The sequence below is a fragment of the Mastigoproctus giganteus genome, chromosome 8 (genome assembly GCF_048544385.1).
Source record: "Mastigoproctus giganteus isolate SK-2022 chromosome 8, ASM4854438v1, whole genome shotgun sequence".
Classification (NCBI taxonomy): Eukaryota; Metazoa; Arthropoda; class Arachnida; order Uropygi; family Thelyphonidae; genus Mastigoproctus; species Mastigoproctus giganteus.
In genome coordinates this window covers 115,273,107-115,285,824 of record NC_143582.1, presented here as the reverse complement: position 1 = coordinate 115,285,824, position 12,718 = coordinate 115,273,107, and the positions used below count along the sequence as shown (strand labels likewise).

The following is a 12,718-nucleotide window of genomic DNA, read 5'->3' as shown; positions in this document are numbered from 1 at the left end:
CATCCTTTTTGGTGAATGCAATTTTCCGTCTATTCCTGCAACCATCCTTCCTCCACTTAAAAATATCCCCCCTCATGTGTATAGTCTCATCAGAAGGAGAAATGTCATTCAGCTTCATCAGATCAGATCTCCCCCACACGTGCCTACTCTCAGGACGCTGCAATTTGCAGAACTGAAGCCTTTCTAGGTAAGAGCAGTCTTTTGTACCTTTCACCAATCTGGTTGCCCTTCTCTGCATCTGTTCCAGCAGATATACTTCCTTTCTAAAGTGAGGCCTCCAGACCTGTATACAATAGTCAAGAAGATGCAGCATAGCCACGGCCTTGTACAAAGGGATAATCACCCCCCTTATACATGCTAGCAAAATTTCTGTATATCATCAACAAAACCCCATGAGCTGTCATAGCTCATGGGGTTTTGTCTGCACTGCCAGGAGAATTTCCTCTCTGACTGCACAATTAGTCCCGAATCTTTTTCCACTACCCTCAGTGTAGCACCACACAGTTGATAACTTACTCTGGGTTACTGATACCCATATGCAGTACCTTACATTTGTCGATGTTAAACTTCAACTGCCATTTCTTAACCCATTGAGGTGCCTCCGTAGCCAGGTGGGAAGGAGCAGCAGTGCGTAGCACACGCTTCTTGATTAGACCGGGGTTCGAGTCCGTCACCACCAAATACGGAGGATGCGGAAAGGTCAGGGAATGACCACCGCATATCCCGGAGCAATATGGCCTTAGTTGCTAATACTCCTGAAAAAAAAAAAAAAAAAAAACAACAAAAACATCTTAACCCATTGACTGAATTTTCCTAGATTTTGTTGCAAATTTTGACATTAAACCTAATACACCTTCATCAGTATCATTAATAAATATTGAAAACAACAGTGGGCCCAGCACTGCACCATGGGGGACTACACTGATAACCTTAGTCCACAAAGAGCAGGGCCCAATCATGACCACTCTGTCTTCTCCCACTTAACCACATCTTTATCCATAGCAGTAACTTGCCCTTAATGTCACATTGCTCGGGCCCAATCATGACCACTCTGTCTTTTCCCACTTAACCACATCTTTATCCATAGCAGTAACTTGCCCTTAATGTCACATTGCTCTAGTGTATGTAGAAGTCTTTTATGAAATCGAAGTATCTGATATCAAAATAATTTTTTGTATCCAATTTCTTGGTCACTGCATCATAACCTGTCAGATTAGTTAGGCAAGACTGCCTCTTAAAAAATTCATGCTGTGACTGCAGTATAATTACATTCCTGTCCTGCATTACTTCTTTAACCAGCGACTCTATTAATTTCCCTGAACAGATGTTAAGCTAATCAGTCTGTAACCTTTTGATTACATGTCACCTTTTGATTACCCTTTATGAATTGGGAATACATTTGCACATTTCCAATCCATAGAGACCTCCCTAAATTCAGGGATGCAGACACATAAATCACATCCAACTCAGTGCCTTTTTTTATGTCCGGCTTCAGCATTAACTCCTTCACTTTCCTTTTGCATATCACAGAGTTGTTTTGTTACCCATTCAAGTTTGATAAACTCCTGGCATCCTCTCTCCTAAAGAATTCTTCATATGTGAATGTTGATATAAAATACCCATTCAGTTTGTCAGTAACCCTGAGCAGGGGCATCAACAGTTAACCCATTGACATCAAGTAGCCCAATGTGATTCAATCCATTCCTTCTACTGTTAATATAAATATAGAAAATATTTGCATTCTTTGATAGAGATTTCTCGTATTCTGCCTTAGCTTAGCTAACCTCCTTTGTGGCTTGATTACAGTCAAATTTATATCTAACCATAGGCTTCTGAATCACCTGATAATTTATGCTTCTCATGCACTTTTCTTCTCTGCCACTTGTTTAAAGTTCTTCTGCCCTCCATTATGTTGTTAGGTGAAAAACCTAGCCTTTTGTTGATATGAAAAACCTAGTTACATCTATGAATTACTTCCCTGAATGCTTTCCATTTAGAATTTGCTGTTGGTAACATCATTAGTATTCATTCTGTATAGAATTAAAAAACTGTCCGAGACCACTGTGATCACCTTTACAAATTATACAGAAAAGTCCTTCTCTTTACCCCCGATGGTAATTACATCTTTAAGTAAATCCCACGTAAATACACTGTGATCTCTACCACCTTATATTTCCTATATCTGCAGATTCTTAATGCATGAATAATCACTGCTGACAATCAGATCAAGAGTATTACTCCCTTTAGTTACCTCCCTAACCTGATGCAATGAGTCCAATAAATCCACATTTTTTTCTTGCTAGTGTGTGAATAGCCAAGCCAGTCAATATCTGGAAATTTAAAATCTCAGATTATAAGACATTCTAATTTGCCTGCCCACTCTGTTTCTCTGTACAGTTGTTTGTTGTACTCATCAGAGTCATTAGGCCTATAACACATTCCTACTCTCAGTTTTGTTTTCCCAGTGCTTCTATCACAACATACTGACTCAACATTGTACTCGGAAGCTGTGTCAACTAGACACAGGTTACGAGTTACAGGTTAAATCCAAAGCAGCAGGTGCACTGCTTTGGATTTAATATGCTTCTTAACTAAGAACATAACCCCTCCACCTCTTCTGTCCTTGGCACATTATAGCACTAGTTGCTGATGTGCCATTAAAACTTAACGAACAAACCAACCAACCTCTTCTGTCCTGTCTGCCCTTTCTGAATAATTTATACTCCCCATATTCAAATTCAGCATTACATAAGTCTGATTGACACCATTGCCTGCATTTGATGACTTAATTGGTACTTCAACTTCAATTTTATTTACAGTGCTCCTGCCTTTAATGTATGAGCTAGTATACATTCACATTTCTTACTCTTAATTACCCTTACACAGCCTGTCACTTGTTCCATGATGACCCACAGTAGCTGAGGTTGAAATCCCCGACACCTTGCTTTCCAGGCTGCTGCATTTTCCAATAGAAGCAATTCAAAAATTACCTTCACATCTTTTTGGGCCTGTGGTTAACCTATTGATCTGTGTACCCTCCCCCCACAAGCTAGTAGTTTTCTGACCACCTATCACTGCCTCAATAGCATCGGCAAATATTCTTGCTGATGCTATTATTTAAGGGTATCCCAGCCCTATAAAAACAGTCTCTTGTATACAAGCACAGATCACACCGAGAAAAATACTACTCCATGAGCCTGGCCCATTCTCTCCAGGGCCAAATTGATTGACAAGCCTCTCAATGTGTACTTCGTTCTATCTTGTGTGGGCGTTCGTTCTATCTTCGTTCTATCTTGTCAATCCAAACCTGCAACTTTTTTCCACCATTGTCCTGTACTTGTTAAGTAAGATCTCCTTTTCGTAATATCATTCATGCCAACATGTACAACAATATAATTTTTTCCCTTAAAAGTTGATATCTGCTCTACAATGTCATCTAATTTTGCCCCTGGCAGACATAACCTGGACCTATTCCAAAGAAATGACTTCACAAAACTGCTTGTTATTTTGGTTTGTATTGAAGGCTGTGATTACAGTATATTCTACTCTGATTTTCCTAGCTGTGTGATGATCATACAAAAACAACCTGATTTATTTAGTGATGAACAAATGCAAGCATAGCTGTATAAGAATGAATGAATGAATGAGAGAGGGAGATAAAATAGTGAAAAATTAGAAAGCGGGAAAGGGGGTGGTAAGGGAAGCATTTTATTACCATGTCAGTATCAAAATAAGTTAATTTGAGATACATTTTTGGGAAAGTTAAATTTTTATTTCTGAAATTAATTGATTTTTTTCTTTTTCTCTGTTTATAGAAGTAAAATGTAAAAGTAATTGTTTTTATTTCACTGCACGTACTTCATTATATAAAATTCTCTTATCTTTTTCTGATACTTTTATGTTCATTATGTCGTGATTTCTTATTTCTTCAAAGATTCTTAATAAATATTGAAATGCAACATACATAATCTTTTAGATCTCTTGTGATTTTATAAAATATACAAACAGCAACATGTATGTGAGATCACAAATATACACTTTCATAATTTTTAAATATTTCCTTCTTGATGTTAGAAACAATTGGAATATAACACATAAATCATGTTACTTCTGTCATTTATATATTTAGTAAACTGATTGCAAAAAGTAATCTCTACCAAAATGGATCATACATGCACTTCTTAAACCAAGAACATTTCTTTTCTGTGCCATTGCCCATTCATTCCTCCAATAAGTATGCTGAAGCAAACCTAATATCGTGCCCTTTAGTTAAAATATGCATTGTACGGGACCATGCCTATATGATGTTTATTGGGGGGGGGGGGGAATAATTGTCCAATTTTAATGAAATTTGAAATGGATTAACAATTCTTTCTAAAAGGACCATAAATCTAAAATTTTATGAAAATTCATTGATTGGGAATCATGTTATTAGGTGCAATGGACATGGTGAAGACAATAGGCACTTTATGCATATGCAAACGTCCCTTGAATGGTGATTTTGGCAGTCTCCTGGTAGAGTAAATAAATATTTCTTTGCTTTGGTAGTTTCATTATTAGAAAATCCTTTTTTTTTTTTTTTTTTTGTCCCTTTCTGTTTCATATTAAAGAGGTTTTGTCGCGATTCATTTCTTCTTATATACTCCACTTTGCTTTTTGCTTTTTTTTTAATTTCATGATAATTTTTTACATGATGCGTATCCTGTAAAGAATATATATATTCCACATTTGTTATGTTACTAGGTATGGCAGCACTGTGACTGTGTTAAAGTTGATGGGAATGTTGAGAATTATGCATGTGAGCAGTGCAATCCACGAGAACTCTCAAAGGTAAGTAGTACTGTAACCTTACTGTTCAGATAGCAAAGGAATAAATGGAAATTATATTTGTTCAGCAGCCCTTTACTTAGACTCGATCTGTGCCTAATTTTGCAGTGGCTTAAATTTTTTTTTTTTTTTTTTTCTCTCCCTTCAAATAGTTTGCATTTTCCAACTATCTATCCCCTATTTCTCCTAAACTATATGGTATATGGCAACTATTCTATCACACACTTTATAAAATAGGTCCAAATGGGTGTGGCTGGTGGGGGGGAAGGTAATGTCTTTTCATGGTTCATGTTGGTTTCAAGTAAACATCAGTTGGTTATGAGCCAAATTACTGATAAGTATAATTAACAAGCTATACAGAAATAAGTTGTAATAATCTTAAATTATAGGTGAAAACCTCATACCTTTGAGTAGGAGTTAATCTCTCAACACTCAATCGTGAATGATTATAATATGAACTTACTCTCCGTGTAATATGACAATACACGGGGGATAAATTCATATTATAATCATTCGTGATTGAGTGTTGCGAGATTAACAGTCCTACTCAAAGGTATGAAGTTTTCACCTATAATTTAAGATTATTATAATAATAATAGGACTTATTGGGTTTCATAGTCCTTTTTGATTTGAATTAGAAATAAGTTGTATAAGCAAATTGGAATGTTCGGTCATGGAAGATCAGTTGGAACTCATGTGTTGGCATCCCATTCAATAGAAAAACATTTTTCAATTTCCAGAATGACTTCTTTCTGCACCAGCATATTAGAGAGGCAGCAAGAGAAAGCAATATTCTTGATTTGCTTATGAGAAGTGATTCATCAGTATTCCGAATCAGAATCTTCAAGTAAAACCATTATATGGCCCTGATCGTAGAATATTGACAGAATTTATTCAAAGATATAACTACTGCTAAGGAATTTTGTTTTTTCCAAGGTGATTACAGTGGGCTCATATTTTTCAAACTCTTCTCAGTGGATTGACTTACAGTTTTTTTTTAATATAAATGCCAAATGGTAAGCATTCAAAGGGCATGTGATCATAAAGGCCAATAAGCATGTTAACAGGAGAGACTGCTTCTACAGTGATGGGATACACTTAAATAGAAAGGGTACAAGAATATTTGCCGATGCTATTGAGGCAGTGTTAGGTGGGTCGGAAAACTGCTAGCTTGGGGGGATACAAGGACTAATAGATTAACAGTAGACACTGGCAGAGGTGAAAGTGATTCTTGCACTGCTTCTATTGGAATGAGCAGCAGGCTGGAAAACAAGATGCAGGATATTTCAGAGACTGCTGGGAGTTGTTGCGGTACAACTAAACACATGGGTTGTGTTAGGGTAGCTAAGAATAGGAATAGGTGCATGTATACTTGCGTGTACACCAATGCTAGGAGTTTGGTAAATAAATTTGATGAATTTGAGTTGTTGGTCAAAACTTCAAATGCAGATATTGTTGGGATAACAGAGACGTGGTGTCACACAGATATAAGGAATGCAGAACTGGAATTTGGGGAGTACAATGTCTACAGAAAGGATAGACAGGATAGGAAGGGAGGAGGGGTTATGCTATTAGTTAAGAAACACATAAAATCCAAGGAAGTGAAGCCAGTCGACATCGTTGGACAGTGCAGTGACGAGTCAGTTTGGTGTGACATAAGCATTGGGAGATCAAAATTGAGAGTAGTAGTGTGCTATAGGCCTAATGACTCTGAGGAGTATAATAAAAAACTACAGGGAAATAGAGTGAGCCAGTAAATCAGAGAGGCTTATAATGGGGGGATTTTATTTTCCCAGATATTGACTGCAATTTGTGGGTTGGTCACTCGCACACTAGCAAGGCTTTTGTGGATTTATTGGATGATTTTTTTCTACATCAGCATGTTCGGGAGGCATCTAGAGGGAGTAATACTCTTGATCTGATTATCAGTAGTGATTCTTCATGCATTAAGAATCTGCAGATAAAAGAAGCACTAGGTGGCAGTGATCACAGTTTGCTGAAGTGGGATTTACTCAAAGAGGTAACTACCATCAGGGGTAAAGGGAAGGTTTTTGCTTTCGTAAAAGTGACCACAATGGACTGAGACAGTATTTAAATTCTATATAGTGGGACCAACTGATGATGTTACCAACAGCAAATTCAAAATGGGAAGCATCCAAAGAACTTATCTTGGAAGCTACTAGGCTTTACATACCAACTAAGAAATATTGTTCAAGGTTTAGGCCTAAATGGATGTCAGATGGAACTAATGAGACATATGGCAGACAAGCAAAATGCATGGGATACATACAAATTAATGGGTGACATGGAAGCCTATGATAGATATCAGCTGGTCTGTAACCAAGCCACAAAGGAGATTAGGCAGGCAAAGGCAGATTATGAGAAATTCTTGGCAAAAGATACAAAGAAAAACAGCAAAGAGTCCTTTACCTACGTAAACTCTAGAAGGAAAGGAATGAATTAGATTGGGCCACTGGATATTGATGGTTCAACAGTTGAGGATCCTGCTCAGGTGGCTAACAAATTAAACGAGTATTTTGCATCTACATTCACACATGAGGAGTTATTCAGGAAGGGAAATGGCAGAGATGAAGTAAACTCTGGCAGTGAGCTAGATGATTTTGTAATAACTGAGAGGAAAGTGGAGGCGAAATTGTTGAGGATAAACATAAAAAAGTTACCTGCGGTGGATGGGATCTATCCAGTTATATTAAAGGACGCCACAAAGGAAGTAAGCAAACCCTTAGCCATAATTATGAGAGCCTCTTTGGACTCAGGGGAGGTACCCATAGACTGGAGAAGTGCAAATGTGACTCCAATTCACAAAGGAGGATCAAAGACCGACACAAGTAATTATAGACCTGTGAGTTTAACTTCTGTTCCGGGAAAATTAATGAAGGCACTGGTTGAAGAAGCACTTCAGGATCATCTGGACAAGACTTCAGTTATAGCTCGGACACAGCATGGTTTTGTTAAGGGAAAGCTTTGCCTGACCAATTTGATTGGATACTATGATGTAGTCACAAAAGAACTGGATGCAGGGAATAACTTTGATATTATGTATATTTGGATCTTAGAAAGGCTTTTGATACTGTTGCACATGGAAGACTGCTGCACATTGGTGGCAAATCGCTGCTATGGATAAAGGAATGGTTGAGTGGGAGAAGACAGAGAATGGTAATCAATGGACACTGCTCATTGTGGACTAATGTTATTAGTGGAGTCCCTCAGGGTTCAGTGTTGGGTCCATTATTGTTTTCGGTATTTATAAATGATATTGATGACGGTATATCAAGCTTAATGTCCAAATTTACAGATGATACTAAGGTTGTCAGGGTTGTTAAGGACACTACTGACGCTATGCTGCTGCAACAGGATATGGAAAGGTTGAGCAGATGGGCTGAGAGGTGGCAAATGAAGTTTAATTTTGACAAATGTAAAGTACTACATATGGGAAACAGTAACCCCAGATCAACGTATCAACTCTGTGGTACTACACTGACATTGGTAAAGAATGAAAAGGACCTGGGGCTAATTGTGCAGGCAGATATGAAGTTCTCTGAGCAGTGCAGATGGGCTGCAAGAGTAGCTCATGGTGTCTTGTCAATAATATACAGGAATTTTTCTAGCAGGAATAAGGAGGTGATTATTCCCTTGTATAAGGCAGTAATCAGGCCACACCTTGAGTACTGTATACAGGTCTGGAGACCTCATTTCAAGAAGGATGTAGAGCTGCTGGAACGAGTACAGAGAAGGGCAACAAGATTAGTGAATGGAACAAAGGGTTGCTCTTACGAAGAAAGGCTTAAGTTTTGCAAATTACAGTGTCTGGAGACTAGGCACCGGCGAGCTGATCTGATAGAGGTGTATAAAGCTCAAACCATTCAAACCTTGAATGGTTTGAGCATGCTCAATGCCGATGGGATTCTTCCTCTTGCTCAGAATAATCACCTGAGACGGCATAAAAAATTCAAATTGAGGAAAGACAGATGTAGGATAGATGTGCGGAAATTTGCCTTTAGCCAGCAGGTAGTTGGTTGGTGGAACAGACTTCCATCCTTTGTTGTGGAAGTTGATAGCCTAAATAAATGTAAGGTTCAGGTGGACAGGTATTTCGAATGAACGGAGAGGTGAAATTGAAGTGGTTTTTTTTTTTTTTTTTTTTTTTTTTGGCTGATGCTGCACAAGCTTGCTTTCTTGCATTATATGCCTCTACTAATGGTAATATTATTCGAACCAAGAAATTAATTTCAAAATTTAGATGAGCTTAATGACAGAGAAGAAAAATGGATGGCAAATTAATTATAAATTGCCAGATGATACAGAATCATATAGGAGAGTCGTAAGATTTGAAACTTGATTACAATCCAATTTGTAATCAAGTTGATCAGGGAATTAAGCAGGCTAAAGCAGATTATGGGTACAGATTTCTGATAAACCGAATAAATATTTTACATTTAAATTCATACATGAAGAAGCTTTTAGAAGTGGGGTTAGCATAAGGCTATCTAATACAAATTGAAGTGAAGTGATTTTGTAATAACATAAAGTATGGTGGAAAAGAAATTGCCCACTTGTTAACCCCAGGGGCTCATGGTGAGTATGGGCTTGGCACACCCAGCATCCTGAGCTGGATATCATTCTTCTCTTTCTTGTTGATTCTCCTCGCTCTCTGTCTGTCTCTCTCAGAAATTTGTTTTGCTTGGTGCAGCAAAAGCCTCAGGCTTCTTTGCACCATATGGCTGATAATGAACAAAGCACCTGGCCTGATTGAATCTATCCAATAATATTTTAAAAAAGCTACATAAGAGATAGTCAAACTTTCAGCCATAATGAGATCACCTTTGTGGATTCAGGAGAAGCACCTTCAAAATTAGAGATGTGCAAATTTATCTCCTATTCACAAGGATGGTTCAAAGGGTGAAGTTGATAACTTCAGACTGTTAGTTTAACCTGTGTGTGTCAGGGAAGAATTATGGAATCAATAGTAAAAGAAATTCAAGGTCTGATATCCTCAATAGGAGTGGAACCATAAGATAGTCTCTTGTCACAAACACATTACAAATATTGCTTCCTCTGCATCTAAAAAACTTGGTTTTCTCATTTGCTCTCGGCATTACTTTTCTTCCAAACAGCTGCTCACTCTGTATAAATCGCAAATCCGCCCTGCCATGGAATATTGTTCCCACATCTGGGGTGGTGCCCCAAAACCTCTCAAGCTTCTAGATTCCATTCAGAAGAGGGCAGTTAGGTTAATTAATGACTCCTCTCTAACAGAGTCTCTCCACTCGCTTTCTCATAGATGTACTGTTTCTGCTGCATGCCTTTTCTACAAATACTTCCATGGGCACTGTTCTTCTGAATTGGCTTCTATAATTCCCGCTCTCTCTTTCAAAACAGTCCGAACATGTGCCGCCACTCCACCAGCCAACATCCATTTACTGTTCAACTTCAAACTCACAGAACCAACTTTTCATCTTCTTCGTTTATTCATTCAACTGCCGTTTTCTGGAGCAACCTTCCTTCATACTTATTTCCTGAAAATTACAGTCTACAGAAGTTCAAGTGTAATGTCAACAAATATCTTCTTTCATCTTCTCAACCTCCAACCCAAGCACGGTACTAAGTACTATAGGTCTAATACCTCTCATGTTTGGGGTTTTCATAAAAAAAATAAATAAATAAATAAAAAATATATATATATATTGTAAGGTTTCCAAAAGTTACTTAACGTAAAATTTTTCTCGCCATCTACTACAGACAGTGCCTAAGCAAATGTTGTGCTTAAATAGTATGGTTTTAAATTTGAAATAACACCCTGATCCATAGGTTGGATGAATGAAGTCATATTTGGTTGTAGAAATATGACTCTCACGTTCGAATTGAAATCATCTAGATATGTACGATGTCCAGGAGCATTATCTAATAGAAGCAAAATCTTGAAAGGAACGTCATTGTCTTTATAATGTATTTCAACCTTGGGAATGAAGCAGTATTTAAACCAATCCTCAAAGAGAAATATTGTTATCCATGCTCTCTGTTCGATTGGAAATGCACAGGTAGAGCAGATTTATTGATGCCCTTAAATGCACGAGGATTTTCAGAATGGTACACAAGAAGAGCGTGGATCTGTCTTTTGATGCCTTGAAACCTTGCATTGTGTTTTCCACTACAGAGCAGTATCTTCAATGTTAAAAATTTGAATAGCTGCCTTCATCAATAAATTTTTTTCAACACATCATAAAATTTCCTTGCAGCTGCAGAATCTGCACTGGCAACTTCACCACATACGTTAATGTTTTGGAAGCCAGCACAATGCTTGAACCTATTAAACCATCCTTTGTTTGCCACGAACTTGACTTGGGATTATCCGTATTTATCCTTAATATCTTTATAAATGCTTATTGCTTTTGCTTGAATGGTCATTAGACTCAGGTGCACTCGCTTCTGAATCTGATTTTCCATCCATATTATTAACAGCTCTTCCATATTCGATATAGCACCTGAATGCTGTTTTGTCGTCACTTGATCTTAAGTGCATTTAGCCTTTGACATGTTCTTTTATACGTGCACTGTCATTTAAAATAATATTCACTGTTGAAGCAGCGAGACCTAATTTACTTGCAATAGATGACAAACTTTATCCTTAATCATTTTCATCTTCATTTCTAAATCAGTTTTGTTTCATTTCCTGGTACTACCACCACTTGCATTTTTTGTTGGTTGCTTTCTTTCCCTTCATCATTGTAATACGTAAATAGGAATGAAGAGAAGTTTATGAAAATTTGTTTTTTATGTGATGAAGGCTTCAGTGAAGGGGAGCACATTCCACCATAGTAGCGTTAAAACCCACACAATTGTAGTTATCGGTATTATCGCAAATGCAATAAGGTCGAGTTTATTACCCGTTTATAATTAGAGGCACTAACAGCAAATTGTTTTTATTGTTTTATGGTTCTGACCTCCAGAAACGTGCTTTAGAAAATTATCACAAAGGCATTCAAATTTATTCTTATAACGGGAACATATGATAACGATGAAAGGGTATTGCAATTTTCATTATAAATATGACCTTTTAGAGAGATAAATAGCTTAGTAATATAGTGAAATTTTCAACTTCCAAGGACTTGGAACGAAGTGCAAAAAAAAAAAAATGTGTTATTCATACGGGATACAAAATACGTTTCCACGATTTTTTTAACTTTGCGCCGGCTTACAGCAATTTTCCATAAGTTGAGTATTACATAAGTCGGGGAGTTCCTGTACTTCGCCGTGGACTTCGGTGTTACGTCCCGATTTTCATACAGAACTTCCTATAAGCGGACATTCCAGGTTTGATTTAAAACCTCACTGTACCTTATTTCCCAAGGAGTTTCCCAAGGCTTTATACTCAGTGCTTCGCTTTTTATAGTTGCAATAAACACCATTGGTAATTAACTTCCAAACACTGTTGATAAAGCACTGTTTGTAGACGACTTGAATAATTGGTGTCATGTGAAAAACATGAATACTGTTCAGAGACAGTTGCAAGTGGAAATAACTAAGATCTGTTCATGGGCGAAGATTAATGGATTTCAACTTCGTCCGCAAAGTTGAAATTTTGCATCCATTTTTGCCGCTAACGCAAACTCCACCCCAATCCAGAACTACAACTGAATCAACAACCAATAGCAGTTCATCCCTGCATACTGTTTTTTGGAATCACTTTAGACCATAAAAACTCACCTTTCTAGAGCATATCAAAAGACTAAGAACATCATGTCAACAAAAACTAAATAATATCCGGGTTCTCTCTCTGCAACTAAGTGGGGAGGTGATTGCTTTACTTTATTACGGTTATACAGAGCCTTAATAAGATCGAAACTTGACTACGGAGCATCAGTGTATAGTT

At 37.4% G+C, this 12,718-nt stretch overlaps 1 protein-coding gene across 7 annotated transcripts in view; it reads left to right on the top strand.

Moving 5' to 3' along the window:
• ash1 (histone-lysine N-methyltransferase ash1) overlaps positions 1-12,718 on the top strand; it is a 1,128,611-nt gene that overhangs the window by 872,267 nt on the left and 243,626 nt on the right. For 6 of the 7 annotated variants that reach the window (XM_090378882.1, XM_090378880.1, XM_090378879.1 and 3 more), the window contains one exon: positions 4,744-4,830. The exons of the other annotated variant lie outside the window; for it this stretch is intronic. In XM_090378882.1, the coding sequence (XP_090235008.1) occupies positions 4,744-4,830 (87 nt within the window). The remainder of the gene's footprint in view (positions 1-4,743; positions 4,831-12,718) is intronic. 7 annotated transcript variants of the gene reach the window in all.